This window comes from Ornithorhynchus anatinus, chromosome X2, assembly GCF_004115215.2.
Source record: "Ornithorhynchus anatinus isolate Pmale09 chromosome X2, mOrnAna1.pri.v4, whole genome shotgun sequence".
Taxonomy (NCBI): Eukaryota; Metazoa; Chordata; class Mammalia; order Monotremata; family Ornithorhynchidae; genus Ornithorhynchus; species Ornithorhynchus anatinus.
In genome coordinates, this window is record NC_041750.1 from 8692863 (window position 1) to 8714753 (window position 21891).

General features: G+C 50.4%; 1 protein-coding gene across 12 annotated transcripts in view; it reads left to right on the forward strand.

Moving 5' to 3' along the window:
• CACNA1A (calcium voltage-gated channel subunit alpha1 A) overlaps positions 1–21891 on the forward strand; it is a 187571-nt gene that overhangs the window by 79905 nt on the left and 85775 nt on the right. For 9 of the 12 annotated variants that reach the window (XM_029052646.2, XM_029052655.2, XM_039910448.1 and 6 more), the window contains exons 5-11: positions 359–511; positions 2541–2728; positions 15998–16101; positions 17075–17190; positions 18018–18074; positions 18750–18845; positions 21621–21830. In XM_029052646.2, the coding sequence (XP_028908479.2) occupies positions 359–511; positions 2541–2728; positions 15998–16101; positions 17075–17190; positions 18018–18074; positions 18750–18845; positions 21621–21830 (924 nt within the window). The remainder of the gene's footprint in view (positions 1–358; positions 512–2540; positions 2729–15997; positions 16102–17074; positions 17191–18017; positions 18075–18749; positions 18846–21620; positions 21831–21891) is intronic. The other 3 variants (XM_029052647.2, XM_029052648.2, XM_029052650.2) reach the window with 3 other exon arrangements.

Here is a 21891-nt window from a genome sequence, read left to right on the forward strand (position 1 = left end):
CCTTTTTCGGCGGCCGTTGGAGTGGACACTTTCCAGTTCCTGCCCTTCTGCCCTCGCTCGAGAGTTTGGACCAAGGAGCTTGTACCAAAGCTACAGTCTTCCCATCTCATTCTCACCGAGCTCCGTGCTCCCCTACCCATCCCCCACACCACCGACCCCAACCCCTCCCTCTCCCCCCACCCCCGTTCTTTTTTTCTGCCACCCACGTCTTCCCCTTGGCTTAATTTTGCCTGAAGCCCTGCGAGTCTGCAAGGAGGCCCCTGATTTTCTGGTGGCTGCTACCGCTCATCATGGCGAGCTCCTTCCTGATCTGATGTCTAATGGGTTGTGGTGCTTCTCTCTGTCTGTCTCTCCCCAGGTTTACAAGTCGTCCTGAAATCTATCATGAAGGCAATGATACCTCTGCTGCAGATCGGCCTCCTCCTGTTTTTTGCAATCCTTATTTTTGCAATCATAGGGTTAGAATTTTATATGGGAAAATTTCATACCACCTGCTTTGACTTGGTGACAGGTAGGTTTCCCCTCTAAAGCATCTGTCTTTCTTCCTCAGTTCCTGAGGACAGGAGTCTCCCATAGGCAGCAGTGGGGAAGATGTTCTTTTTTTTTTCTTTCTTTCTTTCTTTCTTTCTTTCTTTCTTTCTTTCTTTCTTTCTTTCTTTCTTTCTTTCTTTCTTTCTTTCTTTCTTTCTTTTTTGTTTTTTTAAACATCCCAACCGTCTGGGAAGCCAGGGGTAGAGTTTCCCCTTTAGGAAGTCCGGTGGAAATAGCAGTAGGTGGGTCAAACCCTAGACCGTGGTTCCAGATCCCACTGTATCCTGAGACAGTGATGGAGGAAGAATAGCCCGAAGAAGGAGCTAGGGGTGCGGCGTTCTCTTTCCAGCGATTGTCTGGTCACCCCTTCCCGCCTCAGATTTCCCCCTTGCAAATGCATTCCCGGTACAGGCCTTGGAGATCCCTGGATTAAGAGGTACGGGCCAGGGCAGAGAATTCCCGTGGTCAACCCCCCACCCCCATCCCCATTTGCGGCCAAGACAAAAATAGGAGAAGATCGCTCCGTTTTCTTCGGTCCTCCTGTTCGGTTTGGGAGCCTTGTTTCAGGACTTCCCCTTCGGACCTCAAGGGAACTCAAGGGATGGACCTGGTTCCTCAGGAGCCCCGGAGGTGCCTTCCGGCCACGATGTTCCTGGCCCTCTAGGCTGCAGCAAAGCTTGAAACCGAAATCGCCACCCCCTCCCAAGAGAAAAGCCAGGAGTCTGGGCCGAGAGCCGGCCCGGCAGGCCCCGGCTGCCTTGGCAAGTCGTGGGTTAGTCTTAGAGAGGAAGGAGGCGGGGACGGACCGCTGAGCGTAATCACCTTTCTTAGAATGGCCAAGTAGAGCTTCTTAGACCTGCCCAGCCTAGCGGAGGTGGCACAGTCAGAATCTCCAAGCGACGGCGGCTGTGAGCCAAAAGCAATTCAGCGGTCGGGTAGAGTAGGCTCGTTGGAGAGAAGCTTTCCCCCTGATCCTTTCTCCTGATCCTTCTTTCTCCTTCTCTCCCGGGCCGGTAGCGTGCGCTTGATATGGAATGCCCTAATTATTTCTTTCCCCTGATGAAGAAGGTGCTAATTGAAACAGAGCTATTTCTGCTCCCGGCCACGTCACCCTGGTGGAAACTGGAGGGAGAGATGCAGGGCAGGGCCCAGCGGAAATAGCCGCTGCAATCCGAGCAGCTAGGGGACGGGGCCCTCTTTCCGCAGAGGAAGTGGGAGGTGGATTGGGAGGGGAGGGGTGGAGAGAGGGAACATTCTCCGTCTAGGAATCTGGCTGGGAAATGCCAGGTTAATTATTGCCATCCTTAGCGCACGGATGTGTAAGCACACACGCAGCAGGTTAACGGCAAGACGTGACACAGTCCGTCAGATAATCGGAACCTTCGCTTTGCTAAAAAAAAACAAAGCGCAGAGTGCCGCGTGTATTTGGCCAGCGGAACCGAAGAACAGGAACGCCACCTTAGGATGATGACACTAGCGCCTAGCAGGATAAACGGCATTTATGACAGGCGACTTCCCCACCTTTTAGAATACATTCCGGAGGTGACAGTCTGATATCTCAGCTTTCCCCAAAGCTGCAACCTCGATTGAAGGTTGATCCCTAAGATCACCGCATAAACCTCAGTGTGCCATCAGGGTTGATTTGACAAGAATCTAGCCAAACCTCAAGGGTAAGTTTTGTGAAAGGCAGAGCAGTGGGAGAGTGCGTATGCATACCGTGATAGAGCCGAATCCGTGGGTCTACATTGAACAGAGAGAGCTAACTTTGACTTTTGAATTTCCGTGTCTGCCTGTAGACGTTGTTTGATCTGAGAACCCGCCTCGTTTCCTTTTGATAACATCTAAGGTCCTCGACCGGTGCGGGAGGATTGCATTTTCTCTGTCCCCACAGATGTAGCTTTCTCCCAGCACCCAGCCTTTCCCGCCGGGGAGACGCAAGCCCACCCTGGACCAGTAAGGCCTCTTTAGCCACTGTGATCTCCATCCTCTGCCCTTCTCCTCCCTTGCAGGTGATATAAAGTCCGAGGGTCCGTGTGGGGTGGACGAACCTGCCCGCATCTGCCCCAATGGGACCAAATGTGACCAATACTGGGAAGGGCCCAACTACGGGATCACACAGTTCGATAACATCCTGTTTGCAGTGCTGACCGTCTTCCAGTGTATCACCATGGAAGGGTGGACTGACCTCCTTTACGATGTAAGTGCCACTTCTTGGTCCAAAGGCTAGGGTCAGGCAGGAATGAGAGAGAGAAGTAGTAGGGGAGCAGGAAAGCAGAGCCTCCCCCGATGTGGAGGCCAGAACTCCCGGGGAATCTTCCCAGTTGCGTATAATCATAAGGGACCCTGGGGACTGGGAAATGGGGCTTTGGGTGGGAGCGGGTGTTGGGGAGACAGGGAGAACGGCTTACACGCCTTTCCCCGGAGCTGGAAAACAGTGCCGGCCTTAAAGGGAAATCGAGGTGGGGGCAAGTGAGATTTGGAGTAGAATAACAAAATTCAGTACTGGTATAGACTGTCTCCTCTGTCGACAGCTGTATCGTCTCTAGGACACTGGTAAGTATAGAACGAGTGGTGGCAAACTTCGGTTGCTGGAGGGAGGAGGTTTTGAGGGCCGGAAAATCCAGACCATCCATTGTCGAGTCGGGAGTAGCGGGAAAACCTCCGAGGAGAAAAGAGGATGGCCTCATAGTCCGTTAGGGCGTGATAAAGGTGTAGAGGTTGCCTCTTGGTCTCCCAGCCTCCCCGAGACGTCTTCTCGAGGAGAGCGATTCCACTCTCAGTTGTTGCACGACAGTCCGGTCTGTCTGCGGCAGTTGTCTCGCGACAACCCGCTGCTGAATCTCGTGCTCTGAGACTGTGCTCCCCTAGGTCTTGGGATCACTCTTAAGAGGGAACCCAGGTCACAGATCTGCACGGTCTCTGTGCTTCCCCCAGAAGAGCAAACGTAGGCTTTCATCTCCTGCCATTTTGTCCCTCCAGCCTCACTTACATTCTGAATTCCTCAGTGAGTCAGTGGTATTCGAGCGCCGGCTGTGTGCGGAGCACTGTACTAAACACTTGGAAGAGTACGATACAATCGTTGGCAGACATGAGGAGCTTACAGTCTAGAAAAGGAGCTTATCATTCTTCCCCTGCAAACTACGGCTCTGATTTGCAAGCCCCCACCCTGGCCTACGTGGTGAATTTGGATTGTCCCTTAGAGATTTGGTGCCAGAAATTGGATTCCCAGAAGGAAAAAAGACAAATTTGGTAACTCAGGACACACCTTTGTGTCTCGTTCAGAGTGTGTAGATCCTTTGTGTTCCATTTTTATTTTATTAGCATTTTTCCCCCTGAAAACTATTCTTGCTCCAACAACAAAAACGGGCGAAAGCTGATTTGGAAAAAAAAAAAAAAAAAGTGTGCCATTCCTGGATACAAATTGGAATGGATTTGGGGGCAGAAATAATAATGATGATAATGGTATTTGTTAAGCGCTTATTATTTGCCAAGCACTGGATAGGACCAGTAGTCCTGGATTTAGAGTTTTTGCACTGTTCTAAGCACTAGGGTAGATAGAAGATAATCAGGTTGGGCCCAGTACCTGCCCTACATGGGGCTCACACCTTTAATCCCCATTTTAAAGATGAGGTAACAGAGAAGTTGAATGACCTGCCCAAGGTCGCGCAGCAGACAAGTGACGGAGCCGGGATTAGAACTCGGGTCCTCTGACTCCCATGGCTGTGCTCCTCCCACTAGGCCACACTGCTTCTCACCTTCCCTGAATCCCACACCTGGGTCAGAAGCTGCCTCCAGACATCTCCCGACCCCCCTCCCGGTTATCCGAAATATTTGAGCATCCGGAATGGAATTCGTCCCAAATGTTTAGGATCCCGAGAGTTTGCTTTATTTGATTAATGCAGAAATTGGGTAAACGATGGGGGAAAAGCTTGGGGTTTGGGGTTTTTTTTTAAACAATACAACCTTGAGTTGGGGAAAAGTCGAGTAGAATTGAACACAAAGGGCCCTTGTAGGGTGTAAGCTTCATCCCATCTCGCTACACTTTAAGCTCCTTGTGGGCAGGGACTGTGTCTACCAACTCTATTATATTGTCGTCTTCTAAGAATTTAGTACACTGCTCTGCCCCCAGTAAGTGCCAATAAAGATGACTGATTGGAGGAGGTCGAGTGTAACCAAAGGAGAACCTTTCTCCGATGCATCAACTCCAAACCCAGAAACGTGAGGTCCGGCGCTGCTGGTTACTAAACCCAGGCAACTTCATCATCATCATCAGTGGTATTTACCGAGCGCTTACCGTGTGCAGAGCACTGGACTGAGCACTCGGGAGAGTTGTGTTCCAACAGAGTCGGCAGACACGCTCCCGGGTCCACGGCAAGCTGTATGGTTTTGCGTCGGCGACTTCTGCTCCTACCACGTTGATTTGTTTCTGCCACGGATCAGGTTTTGGATGTTGGGAAACCAATCCTAGTGCAGCCATGTGAAAGAGCATACCGCAAGTGGATAGGAACGTGTGGGGAAGGCTCTGAATGAGAAGAGAAAGAGACTGATTACTTGGCTTCTGAGAGTATTTTGTCCCATAGCCAAGAGCGTGCCTTACCGAAGAAGGGCAGGGACCGTCTCTCTTTATTGCTGAATTGAACTTTCCAAGCGATTGGTACAGTGCTCTGCGCCCAGTAAGCGCTCGATAAAGACGATTGAATGAATGAATGAAAGGCATGCAAGCTGAACGTAGCAGTGATTGTAGTCATAATATTTACTAAACACCTACTGTATGCAGAACACTGGATTCTGCGCAACGTTGACCGTGAGCCCCACGTAGGACGGGGACCGGCTCCGATCTGATTAGCTCGCGTGTATCCCGGCGCTTAGCACATAGGAAGCACTTAATAAATGCCGTAATTATTATCGTTATTAACTAGGTTTCTGCAGAATCGGAAATAAACCAAACCCTTTCCTTGGAGCTCACCAGAAAAAGAAGGGATAGAAAGATTTTTATCAGGACTTCCTCCCCTTTCTACTTCCTTCACACCCGTATGCACGTATAAGCCCTCGCTATCAGCGGCATTATCTTCCAATATAGTCAGTCGATGAGATTTATTGAGTGCTTACTGTGTGCAGAGCACTGTGTACTAAGTGCTTGGGAGAGCGCGATATAACAGACCCTGCCCCCAACGAGTTTACAGTCTAGCGGGGAGCGTAGAGTCTAGCTGTATGGATGCTCAGATGAAAGAGAAGGGTCAAAAACCCAGGGCTGTCAAAGGGGTACGTGTATGTAGATGTTGGGGAAAAACTGTGGGACTGAAGGAGCCTTTCTTTTTGTGTCTAATTTCCAGTTCTTTATAATAATAATGTTGGTATTTGTAAAGCGCTTACTATGTGCCGAGCACTGTTCTAAGCGCCGGGGGAGCTACAGGGTGATCAGGTTGTCCCGCGTGGGGCTCACAGTCTTAATCCCCATTTTACAGAGGAGGGAACTGAGGCACAGAGAAGTGAAGTGACTTGCCCACAGTCACGCAGCTGGCAAGTGGCAGGACAGGGGTACGAACCCGTGACCTCTGACTCCAAAGCCCGTGCTCTTTCCACTGAGCCCCGCTGCTTCTCTGACACATATCTTCAGTCTTCCTGAGAAACTGTCCCCCTTGCTGTCTCAAGGTTTCAACTGGAGTACCCATCCCCCCCCACCCCAGACACGTTCAACTTAATAATAATAATAATAATTGCGTTTTTTGTTAAGCGCTTACTATGTGCCAAGCACCCTATTAAGCACCAGGGTAGATACAAGATGGGTCCTTACAAGAAAGGCAGGTTGTAAACAGTCCCTGTCCCACATGGGGCTCACAGTTTAATGGGGAGGAAGAACGGGTATCTTACCCCCTTTTTACAGATAAGGAAACTGAGGCGCCGAGAAGTTCAGGAATTTGCCCAATGTCACACAACAGGCAACTGGCCGAGCCGGAATTATCTCGGATCTCCCGACGCCCAGTCCTGTGCTCTTTCCACAAGGCCTCCCTGCTTCTCAGCCTCCCCTCGCTCTACCTCATACTCAGCCCTTCCTCACAAGGTGGGATTTGTGTGGCTCAGGGGAAAGAGCGCGGGCTTGGGAGTCACAGGACGTGGGTTCTAATCCCAGCTCTGCCACTTATCAGCTGTGTGACTTTGGGCAAGCCACTTAACTTCTCTGTGCCTCAGTTACCTCATCGGTAAAATGGGGATTAAGACTTTGAGCCCCACGTGGGACAACCTGATTACCTTGTACCTACCCTGGCGCTTAGAAGTGCTTGGCATATAGGAAGCGCTTAACAAATACCACTATTATTATTAAGGCGACTCCCTGGAGTTTTCACCTCATCAGGAAATACAACAAAAAAATTAGCGATGGCAGGAACTGCCCTCTGCTGGGACAACTGCCTTAATGGCTTCTATCCTACAATAATCTGAAATATCCTTGGTTGAAAGCCGCGGCTCTAAGGGTCCCGTGAAACTTTGGGGGATTGACCCTCTCCCCTCCCCCCGCAAAACACCTCCAACCACCAGCAAAATCTGTTTACTCTGGGAATAAATTCCCAAACAGATCTGCACCCCAGTTAACACATCTTTAGGTTGTAAGTTCCTCATGTGCAGGGAACATGTGTTCTGCTTCTGGTTTTTTGTGTTTTTTTAATGGTATTTCTTAAGCGCTTTCTATGTGTCAAGCACTGTTCTGGACACTGGGGTAGATACACGATAATCATGTTGGACACAGTCCCCGTCCCACATGGGGCTCACGATGGAGGGAGGGGGATTTAATCCCCTTTTTAATAATAATAATAATAATAATGATGATGATGATGGTATTTGTTAAGCACTTACTACGTGCCAAGCACTGTTCTATGCACTGGGGTAGATACAAGGTAATCAGGTTGTCCCACGTGAGTGGAAAGAGCCCGGGCTTAGGAGTCTGAGGTCATGGGTTCGAATACAGGCTCTGCCACTTAGCTGTGTGACTGTGGGCAAGTCACTTAACTTCTCTGGGCCTCAGTTCCCTCATCTGTAAAATGGGGATTAAGACTGTGAGCCTCACGTGGGACAACCTGATCACCCTGTATCTCCCCCAGCGCTTAGAACAGTGCTCTGCACATAGTAAGCGCTTTACAAACACCCACATTATTATTAATCCCCGTTTTACAGATGAGGTAGCTGAGGCCCAGAGAAGTAAAGTGACTCGCCCAAAGGCACACAGCTGATAAGTGGCAGAGCCGGGATTAGAACCCCCAACCTCTGACTCCCGAGCCCATTTTTTTTCCACTGAGCTACGCTGCTTCTCTGAGGTAACCGAGGGACAGAGAAGTGAAGTGACTTGCCTGAGATCACGCAGCAGACCAGTGACGGGAACTGGGATTAGAACCCAGGTCCTCCGACTCCCAGACCCAAGCTCTTTCCCCCGGGCCCCTCCGCTTCCCAATCTCTCTCTCAGTTGCTTGGTACAGTGTGTTGCACGCAGTAGGTGCTCAGTAAATACCACTATTACTAGACCATAGGAACATACCTAACGCCAAACTGGGTTGGACCAACGTGCTCCATCTACCCCAGTATCCTGTCTCCTACAGCAGCTTCAAAGAACGCTGGGAAGCACAGTGTGATAGCCATCCTTTCTGCTAGCCAATCTTGTGGTTTAGGGGTTTATCTTCTAGTCCCCCCCCACCTTTTTCCTCTAGACATTCACCAGGCACCTACGGTGCCTGCATTTATCCAAACCATTCTTGAGCCTACGGAACAGGCAGTGAGATTCCCTGAATCGAAATGCACTTAGCGGGAGATAAATGACCATTTCTCAAGTTGATACCGATCGCGAAAAACACGAATTGTCTTCCTCAGCTACCGTTGCTGCAGAAGCTACTGCCAGAACAGCTTCTTCCTGGATCTCTCTGCTTCATCGGCTCTATTCATTTCTGCTGAAAATAGCTCTTCTTTCCACCGCCTAGACCTCTGGATTCCTTTCCTCTTTCACGATCATTTAGTTCCGCAACTGTCTGATTTAACCTTGTAAGGCATTTAAGGGATGGGCAATTTGGATAAAGCTTTCTTTGCAGTCTGAAAGAAGCCAGATAGGAATTTTGCCCCACCGGGCCTTCCTCGTTCCCGCTTCTGCTCTCTCCTTGGAGACAGAGTGGTATCACGAGAAGCAGCGTGGCTCAGTGGAAAGAGCCCGGGCTTGGGAGTCAGAGGTCACGGGTTCGAATCCTGGCTCTGCCCCTTGACAGCTGTGTGACTGTGGGCAAGTCACTTCACTTCTCTGTGCCTCAGTGCCCTCATCTGTGAAATGGGGATGAAGACTGTGAGCCTCACGTGGGACAACCTCATTCCCCTGTATCTCCCCCAGCGCTTAGAACAGTGCTCTGCACGAAGTAAGCGCTTAACAAATACCAACTTTATTATTATCTGCGGACCAGGAATCGTTTTCAGAGGGCCAGGGAGTTTCTCTCTTACCTGAGCCAGAGGTGCCCATTATGCTTGGGAGTCAGAGGTCATGGGTTCAAATCCCGGATCCGCCACTTGTCAGCTGTGTGACTGTGGGAAAGTCACTTAACTTCTCTGCGCCTCAGTTACCTCATCTGTAAAAAATGGGGATTTACTGTGAGCCTCACGTGGGACAACCTGATTATCCTGTATCTACCCCGGTGCTTAGAACAGTGCTCCGCACATAGTAAGCGCTTAACAAATACCAACAACAACAAAAACCAGGGCTGGTGGAGATCGAACCTTCTCTGGAAGCTCGTTGTGAGCAGGGATTGTCACTCTTCATTGTCATAGCGTACTTTCCCACACGCTTAGTACAGTGTCCTGCACCCAGTAAGTGCTTAATAAATACGACCGAATGAGTGGAAGTGAAGGATCACCTGCCTTAAAGCTCTTTTTCCCTGAGGTGGGGGTATGACATTACTCTCTCCATTTTGGAGTCCTTAGCATCATGCTTTGTCACAAGAAAACTTCACTGGGGCATTCTACACAGAATCCAGCGCAGGCCGTCCCATATAGCCAAGCTTGGGAAGTGTACCAACCCGTACCAACGTATTATTTCCCACCACCCCCACCCCAGTATTTCCATTTGAACCCCAAACTTGGCCCAAGCACTCATATGCTGTAGGAACCTTGAGCCCCTTTTTGTGAAGTAATTATAATAATAATAATAATAATGTATTCAGTAAGCACTTACTATGTGCCAGGCACTATTCTAAACGCTGGGGTCGGTACAAGCAAATCGGGTTGGATACAGTCCCTGTCCCACACGGGGCGAGTTCACGGGCTTCATCCCCGTTTTACAGATGAGGTAACTGAGGCCCAGAGAAGTGAAGCGACTGGCCCAAGGTCACACAGCAGACAAGTGGTGGAGGCAGGATTAGAACCCATGACCTCCTGAGTCCCAGGCCCGTGCTCTATCCACCAAGCCGTGCCGCTTCTGGACACTTAACCTATTCACGTCCTCGCAACGCCCCTGTGAGGTATGAGACAGCAGGCACAGAGAGGGTAAATGACCTGCCCAAAGTCACACAGCAGGTAAAAGGCAAAGCTGAAGCTAGAACCAGGCTCTTGCTACACCCAGACCCGGGCCCTTTTCCCCACACCACACTGACTCTGACAACCTCCTTTATTTTGATGAAGCGTGGGTTTAATCTATGTATTTTATAAGTATATGCACAGAAAGTTAATATGAGATTAGCTCCCGCTCTCCCAGTAGAGGAACACCAGACTCTAGTGGACAGAGCCCTGGAATCAAAGGTCTTCACTCCTCTGTTCCTCGATTACTTCATCTGTAAAATGGGGATGAAGGCTGTGATCACGCCCCACGTGGGACAAAGACTGTATCCAACCCGATTTGCTTGTATCCACCCCAGTGCTTAGGACAGTGCCTGGCACATAGTATGTGCTTAACAAAATAATGGTATCATTATTTTCATCAGTAGTAGTATCCACGCCTTCCCTTCCCTGCATCTCTGAAGCCCGTAACCTTGACCCTTCCCTCCTTTTCAAGTCCCCATGTTCAGTCTATCGCTAAATCCTGTCAAATTTTTCCTCCACAATATTTCCAGGACCTGCCCCTTTCCCTCCATCCAACGGTCCAGGCATTTGTCATATCTCGGCTTGACAACTGCACCAGCCCCTTCTCTGGCTTACCTGTCTCCAGCCCGTACTTCATTCCGCTGCCGGGGTCATTGTTTTAAAATGTTGTTCTGTACATATCTCCCCGCTCAGAACCTCAAGGGGTTACCCATTCTTCTCCACAACAAGCATTAACTCCTGACCGGTGGCTTTAAGGCACTCAATCAGCTCTCTCCCTCCTACTTATCCACTCTCTTCTCCCATCACACCCCAGTTTGCCCTCTTCGTTTCTCTCAAGCCGACTCAGTCACTTCGCCACATTCCTGTCTCTCTTGCCACCATCTCGCTCAAGCCGTTCCTGGATCTCCCACCCCTTCAGATCTTGCCGGACTATAGCTGTCCCCATCTTTAAAGCCCTTCTGAACTTCTTCATCCCTCAGGAAACCTTCCCTGATGAATTTCTATTCCCCGGAGGTTAATATCCCCTACTCCCACTTCAGCAGTCTGCACGAACTACACCCTCGGGTACTCACAACCCCCCTTACGCTTTTGTGCACATCGACTTACGTAACGTACTACTTAAGCACTAACTTTTACCCGTCTTCTTCCCCCCAAATCTGTAAATTATTTCAGTGCCTCCTCCTCTGGATTGTAAACTCCTCGAGGGCAGGGATCGTGCCTACATTGGCCACTTATTACCAAGATAATTATCTGTTGAGGAAAAAAGATCTCTTGGTTATGTAGCAGACATCTAGAGGTAGTGCCTTAAAATTCAAGCCAACCTATAAAGAATTCCCAGTTTCCGGTAGGTGAAGCCCCTCCTCGCCTAGAGCTGATTGACCTTACTTTGGTATATCGCCACCTTCACGTTATTTCTACTAGACCCGTGTACTTATTTGTCTTCTCTGGGTATGCTCGTGGAATATTTCGGCTTAAGGGAAGAGCAGCGTCGCTGTGCTTGATTTTTAAAACAACGTTATCGAGCAATACAATTCTTGTTGTCAAGACAGCCGGTTCAGGTCCGCTGAGGGACCCGTTCGTAGACTTCGGTGGCCTGAGGGTTCGGGGGAGAGGGGAAAGAGGTGAGGTCCTTCCTTTTGCACACAACATCTGGTTCCTGAGAGTGCACGGTGCCGTTAGGGTACGTGGTTTGTGATGATGGTCTTCGGCACGGCCGGTACTGCATAAAGAAAAACCACACGCCAGGGAGGTGTGGATCAGGGAGGCCCAGGGCAAGCAGCTGCCACCCTGGGAAGAATGTCCCACTTGAAACAGAGAACAAAGGAGGCCAAAGCGGGTTACCGTTCCTTCCCCGCTCCTGAGGGTGCATTGTTTCAACGGCAGGACCCGCCGATGAGAGTCGAGCTCGTTATTGTCATCATCATTATTCTGAAAAGGGAAGCGGAAGAGGAGGTGAAAGAAGTCGTTCTGCTTCCAGGTTTCACACAGGTCTCTCTGCGTTCCAACGAGTCTGTGTATCCTTGCACGAGCGACTTTCGCCCATCTGGGCAAGAGGCCTGCAGGCCGATTTCATAATCCTCATAGGGTCTTATGCGTCCGGGTTTCCGACGTGCACTTCCCTCGCCATTTTCACCGATGATGATACGTGGGGAAGAAAATCTTCTGAGGAAATGTGGGCCACTGGGTTTGCGAATGAGCTGTTCCCTAGTTCTAGTAGATTCAGTTCTCACTGTTTGGGAACTTCTTTTCTCAAACAAACTCCCACCACCCAGGAAATCACTGATTTTTCTATCAAAACCTGTCCTCCTTCATCTCTCTCCGGGCTGTGCTGGTTTAACAGGTGCATTGAATAATTAAACTGGGTTTAAAGGAGGACAAGCACTTTTCGTTTAACTTCTCAGCCTCGATTGGAGCCCCAGTCACGGGGGGAAGAGCAAATGAGCTCTTACGAGCACTGTCAACTTCCAGGCTGGCCCCCGTGGTTCTGTTTGTAATGGTGCCATGATCTTTCCTGGTCCCCTGAAGTGAGCTGGAGATTCAGAAATGGCCAGCTGGCCACGCGGACAAGAAGCCGATGGGCCCCTGGCTCTCCGAGGAGATTGAGGAATCTGGGTGGTGGTGCTAGGGTTCTTCCAAGAGAGATTTTTCAAGCAGGTGCTTTTCTGTAGTTCCCCTGCCCGGGCTCTTGGCATAGGAGAGGCTTCGCAGTGACGGCCCTGCCAGACCCTTCCCCCATCCCGCCTCTCCTCTCTCCAGCTCCAGCCTGTTCTTCTGAAAACGCGGCTCTCATTACAGCGGGAGCCATGAGATTTCTTCCTTCCAGTCCTCACAAGCGCTTTGCTCCTTTGAATTATATTTAGCAGCGAGAAATGGGAACAAGAAATCTTCAGCAGCTCACGTCGACGAACAGGAGCACAAAAGCCGCTCTCGTTCCCTCCCTGCGCTGCTTTGTCCTCACTCTCTCAGTACCAACCTCTCTGTACATTTCTCCCTCTGCGCACTGAAGCTTCAGTACTTTCAGACTTTGCCTGTGAAAGGGAAAACAAAAAGACTAAGCCAGGGTCCGGTGCATTAGTGCCTTCCCTGGAGCAAAAGCTTGTGACGTGCAGCTAATGTTTGCTTTTAAGACCTGGCTTGTTGGAGATTAGATTTCTCCAGGCAACACTGGCTGGGGCTCTGTCTGGACCCAACGTGGCTGCTTCACATCCCTCTTAGCCTCCTGAAGTTTGATTGCTTCAGTGTATCGTTTAAAAATCTACCCCATGGGGGTGGCAGGAGAGGCGGGGAGAATGTCACGGGTTGGCGGCAGCTCCATTAGATAGCTAAAACAGAGGCTTCCTGAACGATGCAGGCTAAACTGAGACAGGCCTTGGATTTCGGGGGGGGGGGGGGGCACTGGAAATTGGGCAGAGATAGTTAGGGATGTGGGCACAAATCACTTGAAATTTAGATCGTAAGCGCCCCCACAAGATTGCAGCCTCCTTGAGGGGGGCAGGGATCGTGACTCCCAGCTTGACGGTACTGTACTCTCCCAAACGCTTCGTGCAGCGCTCTGCATGCAGTGAGGGCTCACTAAATTCTCCTGATTGACTTTGACCATCCCTCAGCTGTCCCGGCCTTCTCGCTCCTCCTCGATGAGTGGCGTTCGTTGTCCTCCCTGGCTCTGGGGATTGCAACCGGCGTAGAGATTAAGTGGGGGCCCGTCCAGAGACGGAGGTGGATTTTCAGCATGGAATATGAAGGCCAGAGAGAGAGAGAGCGATCTTCCACAGCCCAATGCGAAATAAGCTTCCCGTCTCTCACACTTCTGTACCTTGATCTCTTGAAAAGCAACATGGCTTAGGGGAGAGAGCATAGAGTCGGGAGTCAGAAGGACCGGAATTCTAATCCTGGATCCGCCAAATTTCTGCCATGTGACCGTGGGCAAGTCACTTCACTTCTCTGGGCCTCCGTTACCTCATCTGTAAAATGGGGATTAAGACCCAGGTGGGACAGGGATTGTGTCCAACCTGATTAACTTGACTCTACCCCAGTGCCTAGTACAGTGCTCGGCACATAGTAAGTGCTGAACAAGTACTATTATTATTATTATTATTATTAATTAGAAGATTAGCCCAGTCTGAGCATTTCCAAATTATTCCTGGCTCGGGTAACACTTCAGATTAACTATCACTTCTCTTCCTCTGCTCATTACTTACCTCACCTCTCCTCCTTCACCCCACTGCCTTTACCCTGCCTTTCTCATTTGCCTTTATTTCAGCTCTTGGAGCTGTACCCTTTAAGCACTTAATACTCACCCCACCCTCAGCCCCCCAGAACTTCCATACGGATCCGTAGCTTATTTTAAAGTTCGTCTTCCCCCGTAGACTGTAAGTTCCTTGTGGGCAGGGAACATGTCTCCCAAATCTGTTGTACTGGGCTCTCCCAAGAGCTTAATTTAGTGCTAGGCATGCAGGGAGAGCTCAGTAAATCCCATGGGTTGATTGATTGATTTGAAACCTCTTCTTCTTCTCCTCCCATGCCTGTTTGTTTTTCACCTGCAGTGTAGAGTCTCCATCATGAGCTTTCTTTGCCTCAACCTCAGGTCTTGCTCTCCCATTTGAAGGGAATTGGGATTTTGTTGGCTTTTTCTTAGGTTCTGATTAGTCCTTGGGGAAAGTTGCCAAGTGTACAGTATTATTCTTTATTTCCGGCATCCTCCTGTGTCAGAATGATATGGGATTTTCATGGGCACCGTGTGCAAATGTGCCAGAGGTTCTCTCAAAGATACGCAACACGTGATCAGATTTTCTTGTATTTCCCCTAGTGCTTAGCGCGGTGCTTGGCTTGTGGTAAGCGCTTAACAAATTCCACCATTATCGTTATTATTATGGATGCAGTCTCTCACCATCGGCAGCATGGTCTTTGATTCTGTCATTTTAGCTAAAAAGCTCAAAGAATCAACTGGTTATTGCCTAGCCCATGGATCATTTTTCTGGTGTGAACCCTGGATTCCCAGCACACACCCCTACAAGCCTCTCTGCTGGTGGAAGGGTGATGTGGGGGAGGGGGCATCTTAGCCAAGGACTGAGATGGTGGATAAAACCACAGATTGTTTGGGGCCAAGAATCCCAAGCAAAGAAGAGCGCGATGGTTTGGGGCTGGGGGGATCAATTTAATTTCATCCTATTTCTACTCCTATTGCTATTGCAAACTCACCGTGCGACACCGTAACGGTTTGGGAAAGAATTACGTGCTGCGGTTTACCCAATCCGCAAGAGGGATAATGATGCAGACCTTTTAGGGAGGTGCCGAGGAAAAAGCCAACTGAATTCAGGCATTCGTAGCCACTGTTTGGAAACGCCTAGATTGTAACCAAATGGACTTTCTGGTCCAAATAAAGCCTTACCTGGGACAGACTGGAGCGGAGGGAGGAGGGAAACGTGCAAAGTGATCCAAGGGCCACCATTTTAAAGGGTAACTGGCAAGCGCTTAGGTGCCCCATCAATTTCCAGTTCTCGCGATCAAAGCCATGGTGTAAAGGTGACCTGGGAGAAGCAAAAGTGAAAAGAAAATTAAAATTGGAAGTTTTGAGGTGTTTGGTTTTTTTTAATCAGGCGATACAGTCAAGCTTCTTTTTCCTCCAGCCCACATCTTCTGTTTGTTCTTCACTTTAATCCTGGCTCGGTGGCTCAATTGCATGATGAGACCGCTTGGGTTGTCACCTGGTTGGGGTTTGTAACCTGCAGCTTCCCACTTGTAAGAAACCATAAAAAATTACCGTTGATACTCGGGGGTAGATGGCATGCCTTCTACTCCCCTTTATAGTAGAAAGAATTCCCCTTGTACCTGTTGATTGCATAGATCACGATGAAATTGCCGTGGCATTTCACTTTTCTTCTTTGCCCTTTGTTTCCTCTTTTCTTCCCCTTAAACTTCTCTTCTACAGAGCAATGATGCCTCAGGGAACACTTGGAACTGGTTGTACTTCATTCCCCTCATCATCATTGGCTCCTTTTTTATGCTGAACCTCGTGCTGGGTGTGCTGTCAGGGTAAGTCAACTCAGTGACTGCTCTGCCGGTCAGGCCTACTAGCAACAGTCCCGAGCCCCAAGGCGTGAGAGAGAAAGTCGCTTTCCCACAGACACCGTCGATTAAGGGGAGCAGCGAGGCTCAGTGGAGAGAGAGCGTGGGCCTGGGAGCCAGAGGACCGGGGTTCTAATCGCGGCCCTGCCACGTACCTGCAGTGTGACCTTGGGCGAGTCACTTCGCTTCTCTGGGCCTCAGTCACCTCATCTGTAAAAGGAGGACTCGATACCTATTCTCCTTCCCACTTAGATTGCGAGCCCTGGTTGGGACGGGTTCTGTGTCTGATTATCTTCTATCTTTCCCAGCGTTTAGAACAGCGCTTAACGCATAGTAAGCGCTTAACAAATGGTATTATTATTATTCATTTCCGGGGTGTTTGGTAGCGAGAGGGGTTCAGAAGAAGGAATCTCTGCCCTTGAGGACCTTACACTCTAATACCGAAGGTCTCTTTGGAATGTCCTAAAGTTGAGAAGAACCCCTGGGGCTCTGGGTGCCCCAGCTCACTGCCCAACCCCTTCCATATTCATTCAGTCATATTTCAGTCATATTTGTTGAGCACTTACTGTGTGCAAAGCACTGTGCCATGCCGTGTCACACTTCTCCCCAGTCAGTCGGTCGTATTGTGACTTTGAGCAGGGTACTGTACTAACAGTTCGGAAAGCACTTCAGAAGGGGCACAATAGTTCCTTCTTCTGCACAGAGGATGGTTCAGGGGTTGTAAGACATATCCTATCCCCAGTCTTGTCATCGGGCATCTCCGGTCAGGGGGATTTCTGTAATATGATTTCCACCCATCAAAGACCCGCCTCATACCGGGGTCATCTGCAGGTGAGGTTGGGCCCCGCACTAATGGACTACCAGTTGGTTGTAGAACCAGCATTCCCCAAGACCCCCTGAGGAGAAATGCAAGAGACCTCTGAAACTTTGTATTCTGCAGGGAGTTTGCCAAAGAAAGGGAGCGGGTGGAGAATCGGCGAGCTTTTTTGAAGCTGAGGCGGCAACAGCAGATTGAGAGAGAGCTCAATGGCTACATGGAGTGGATCTCAAAAGCGGGTGAGACCTTCCCTCTCCGGGGCGCTGAGGGTTCAGTGGCGGCTTGGAGCATCCTTCGCTCGGAAATATGAGGGGCTTCCCACAATGGAGCGGGAGAGAACGTGAGAGGTTGAAGGATGGACAGAGCTGGACCCCAGCTGGTCGGCAGCATTCTTTACTTTATTAAGTGGGCGCTGGCTGGGTGAAAGTGGGGGTCCATAATAGCAAGGCTTTTGAGCGCTCCTCATATTTCTGAGAGTGAGATTAAAGCAGAAGAAGATGGAGTAGTATGATTCGGACGAGCCCTTTGGACCCTAATTGGTTTTACCCTCTCTCAGGAGTACTTGGAAAATGATGAGGTTGGGGTGGCGGGGAGGAGAGCGGGGAGAGAAACATAACAGTGAAGAAAGGGAAGGCCCTTTATTATATTCATGGAATTGGCCATCCTAATTGAATCGTCATTCCACAGCTGTGTTGCTCTTTTAAGCCCTTTTCTCGGGAAGAGCCCGCTTTAACTTAGTCTCACCTCTCCTTGAGGGCAGGCTCCTAGTTACGATCAATCAATCAATCAATCATCTTTATTGAGTGCTTATTGTGTGCAGAGCACTGTACTAAGCGCTTGGGAGAGTACAGTACAATGGAGTTGGTAGAAACGCTTCCTGCCCCCAGTGAGCTTGCAGTCTAGAGGGGGAGACAGACACTTATATAAATCAACTATGCATATAAATGATATATCTATCTATCTATCTGTATCTATATATGTATGGAATAAGCACAAGTGCTGTTATGGCAGTGGGGGTGTGGCTGATTTGCCCGTGGAAGGTTAATTCTGTGCCCTTTTTCCTTAGAAGAAGTGATCCTAGCGGAGGATGAGACAGATGGAGAGCAAAGACACCCCTTTGATGGTAATCCATTTGAGCCGCTACTGTGTGTTCCAGAAAACTGAGGGAAAACCCTGGCCAGCCTGGGGCTCCCGATGCCAAAGAACCAGTGGCCTGGAATAACTTTAGGGACATTCCACCTCAAATACTTGTTGGGAAGATGGTGGGACTCTCCCTCCTAAAAAGATCAGGGTTGCATACAGATGATTAGGCCGCTAACATGCAGCCACTGTAAATGGTGTATTTTTCTGGCTTTGTATCTACCCTGCTAATCCACTCAATTGGTTTTATCGGGAATGATTCTGCTGAAGTTGTGTTGAAAATTACGTCGACCAAACAGGGATAAAATGGCAGGGCCCCCATTAGAGCGTGGATTCACCCTTGTGAATTGTAAACGCGTAAAAGGCAGCGGAGCCCCTGACCGAAGAAGAGTCTACATTCCTTTCTCCGTTTAAAGGGGCCAGGGTAAACCCACCCTGGGTTGCTGGGGCATGAATACTGATCGGGCGGCAGCTCTTAGCAGCCTCTCCCACGGCTCCCCGAACAGACGTTGCTGGCGGGAATCGAGTGGAAAAATGATTGTCCTGAGGGAGTTTTCTGGGGCAGCAACCCTCCTGGCAGGAGATGTGCTAAGAGTAAGAAACCAAGGAGCCTTAAGTAGAAAGGATAACGTCTTTCTCTCTTGCCATGTTCCAATTGTTGGAGCTCTACGGAGAGCCACCATAAAGAAGAGCAAGACAGACCTGCTGAACCCTGAGGAAGCTGAGGATCAGTTGGCCGACATTGCCTCAGTGGGTATGTCCTCCTCCCCTCACAAGGCCCCGAGTTCAAGTAAAAAGGGGAAAGAGAGGGTGGAAGAAAGGTGTGTCACTCAAAACTTCTCTCCCCGCCCCACCCGCCAAATGCCCTCAGTGGCCGGAAAGGGTGACCGGAGTTCTTTTAGCCCCGAACTCCTCCGGGAAGCGACTGGTAGGTCAAGGGATGGAATTTGGGACAGAAGAAAGAGAGGAGAGAGAGTGAGGATGCCGTGCCACCAGCCATCCCCGATATCAGTCGTGAAGCAGTTGGACCTAGGAGATCCTCCTCTTCCTTCCCGTGCTAATGCTGGTCGAGATCAAGCCAGGAGCTTCGGCTGACAGTTCCCAAGATTCATCTTCCAGGAAATTGGTGGCGGGGGTCTATTTTCCGTGGTGGGGTGAGACCTACGGAATTCCCTTCTGAAATAATTGACCTCTAGGACCCAGGGACAGCGTTATGCTTTTTAATCAGCGACTCCAGACGGGGCGGAGAGGTGAAGTTGGAACCCCTGGGTTTGTGTTGTTCTAAAGGTGGTTGTGGGCAGGGTTGTTAGGTGGGATACTGGATTCCAATTCATTTGTATGGTTTTGCTTATTGTCCTGGTGCCCTGAGACTGCTTAGTAGAGGGAGTGATTTTTAAAATCTGAAAAGCTGCTCTGAGTATTAAAAAACCTTCTGAAGTATAAATATTTATGAAAATTATGGCTGCATGTACCAACACTTAATGCTCTATTATTACTGCTTGGCTTAGTACACAACTGACAGCTCTAAAGTGGGATCTAAAAATCAAGGCCGTCGTTTTTGAGCCCGGGGGCGGAGCTGGGAGGGGAAGGGAGGGAGAATGAGGAGAGGAGAGCGAGAGAAGCGGCGTGGCCTAGTGGAAAGGGCACAGGCCTGGGAGTCAGAAGACCTGGGTTCTGATCCTGGTTCTGCCGCTTGTCTGCTGTGTGACCTTGGGCAAGTCGCTTCGCTTCTCTGTGTTGCAGTTCCCTCACCTGCAAAATGGGGTTTCAACACCCGTTCTCCCTCTTACTTAGACTGTGAGCCCCATGTGAGACCTGATTAGCTTGTGTCTACCCCGCTGCGTAGTATGGTGCTTGGCACGTAGTAAGTGCTTAACAAATACTATTATTATCATTATTAGTAATAATAATAACCCTGGCTCTGTCACATGTCTGCTGTGTGACCTTGGGCAAGTCACTTAACTTCTCTGTGCCTCAGTTCCCTCATTTGTAAAATGGGGATTAAGACTGTGAGCCCCGTGTGGGACACGGACAGTGTCCACCATGATTACTGCGTATCTACCCCGGCGCTTAGTACAGTGCCTGGCACAGAGTAAGCGCTTAACCAAAACCATAAATAGAAAGCAGCGTGGCTCAGGGGAAAGAGCCCGGGCTTGGGAGTCAGAGGTCATGGGTTTGAATCCCGGCTCCGCCACTTGTCAGCTGTGTGACTGTGGGCAAGTCACTTCACTTCTCTGTGCCTCAGTTACCTCATCTGTAAAATGGGGATTAACTGTGAGCCTCACGTGGGACGACCCGATCACCCTGTATCTACCCCAGCGCTTAGAACAGTGCTCGGCACATAGTAAGCGCTTAACAAATACCAACATTATTATTATTAAAAAGAGGAAGGAGGAGAGGAGGAAGAGGAGGGACAAGGAACTCGCTGGACCTCCTCTCCTTCCTCCACTGTTGCTTTTGGGTCCTTCTGGGGCGCCGGAGCTGGGTGTGATGAGGTCGGGGAGAAAGACAGGAGGGTGGCGCCTAAGAAGCGGCCAGTCCTCACACCCCTGTTCAAATGCCTGAAGAGAGAGGCTCCTCTGTCCGCCCAGGATCCGACCGGAGCCGTCGTGCGTGTGTGTGCGCACGTCCGTCCTAACAAGTAGCACAAGCGCTGCCTGGCTGTGCCCCTTTTCGGTCACGGCTGCTGCGGAAGCAGCCCTGGGACACCTTCAAGGTGACCGGGCAGGGGGCAAGGTGGGCAGTTGGCCCCTCCTCGTGGGTCCCGGTGAGAACCAGAAAAATGGGTCCTCTACTGCTGAAACCGCCAACCTCCTCGGGGGAGGTTGGAGCCTCGTCCGCTTCCTGCCGTGCAGCCCCCCTCCCCGCGGCAGCGCTTGGATAGCCGGGCCGCCCTGGGCACCGCCGCCACCTGCCGAGGGCGGTGGCGGGTGGGCTTGGGAGGTGGGCTCGGGGGCGGCTGCAGCAGGGGGAGTTAGAGCGGCCAAGGGGTTGGACCACGTCCTAACGGCAGAGGGCAAGGAGTAGAGCCGCCATCTCGACTCCGCCTCGGGCCGACTGGCGCGGCCGGCTAACCCCAGAAGCCAAGGTGGCCCGATTAACGGCATCACCCTCAGTGGGGTTTTCTCTCACTTCCCATCCCGCGCTGCCGTGTTGGGTGGAGCGCCCCGATTATTAAACAACCGCCGGGCTTCTGAAAGCAGAGCGCGTCGGGGAGGGAATGGCCCTGTTCTGCCCACGGCCCGCAAGCCCGTCTAAAGGAGCTGTAGAAATGCAAAATATCATTAGGGTAAATCGCTGTTTGTTTGGGGGTTTTTGTGTTGTTAATTTCAGGGAAACCCACTTCCTGTAACAATCATAGCTGCAGAGGCTCCGGGTTATTAATATTCCATGGGTCTAGTGTGTTTGCTGGCGATGCTAATTGACTCTCTGGCCCTAGTCCCCACCCTGTGCTGAATTGCGGATTGGTTTCCTCTGCAGGAAGGGCCTGCTGAGATCGTCCTGATGTTCTCCTTTCTTCCCTTGGCAGGTTCTCCCTTCGCCCGAGCCAGTATTAAAAGTGCCAAGCTGGAAAACTCAACTTTTTTTCATAAAAGGGAGAGAAGAATGCGCTTCTATATCCGCCGTATGGTCAAAACTCAGGCCTTTTACTGGACAGTTCTCAGTCTGGTAACACTCAACACCTTGTGTGTTGCTGTAGTACACTACAACCAGCCAGATTGGCTATCCGACTTCCTCTGTGAGTGCTTCAAGGCCCCCCCCCCCCTTCCCTTTCTCCCATATCTCCCATTCTCCCATCC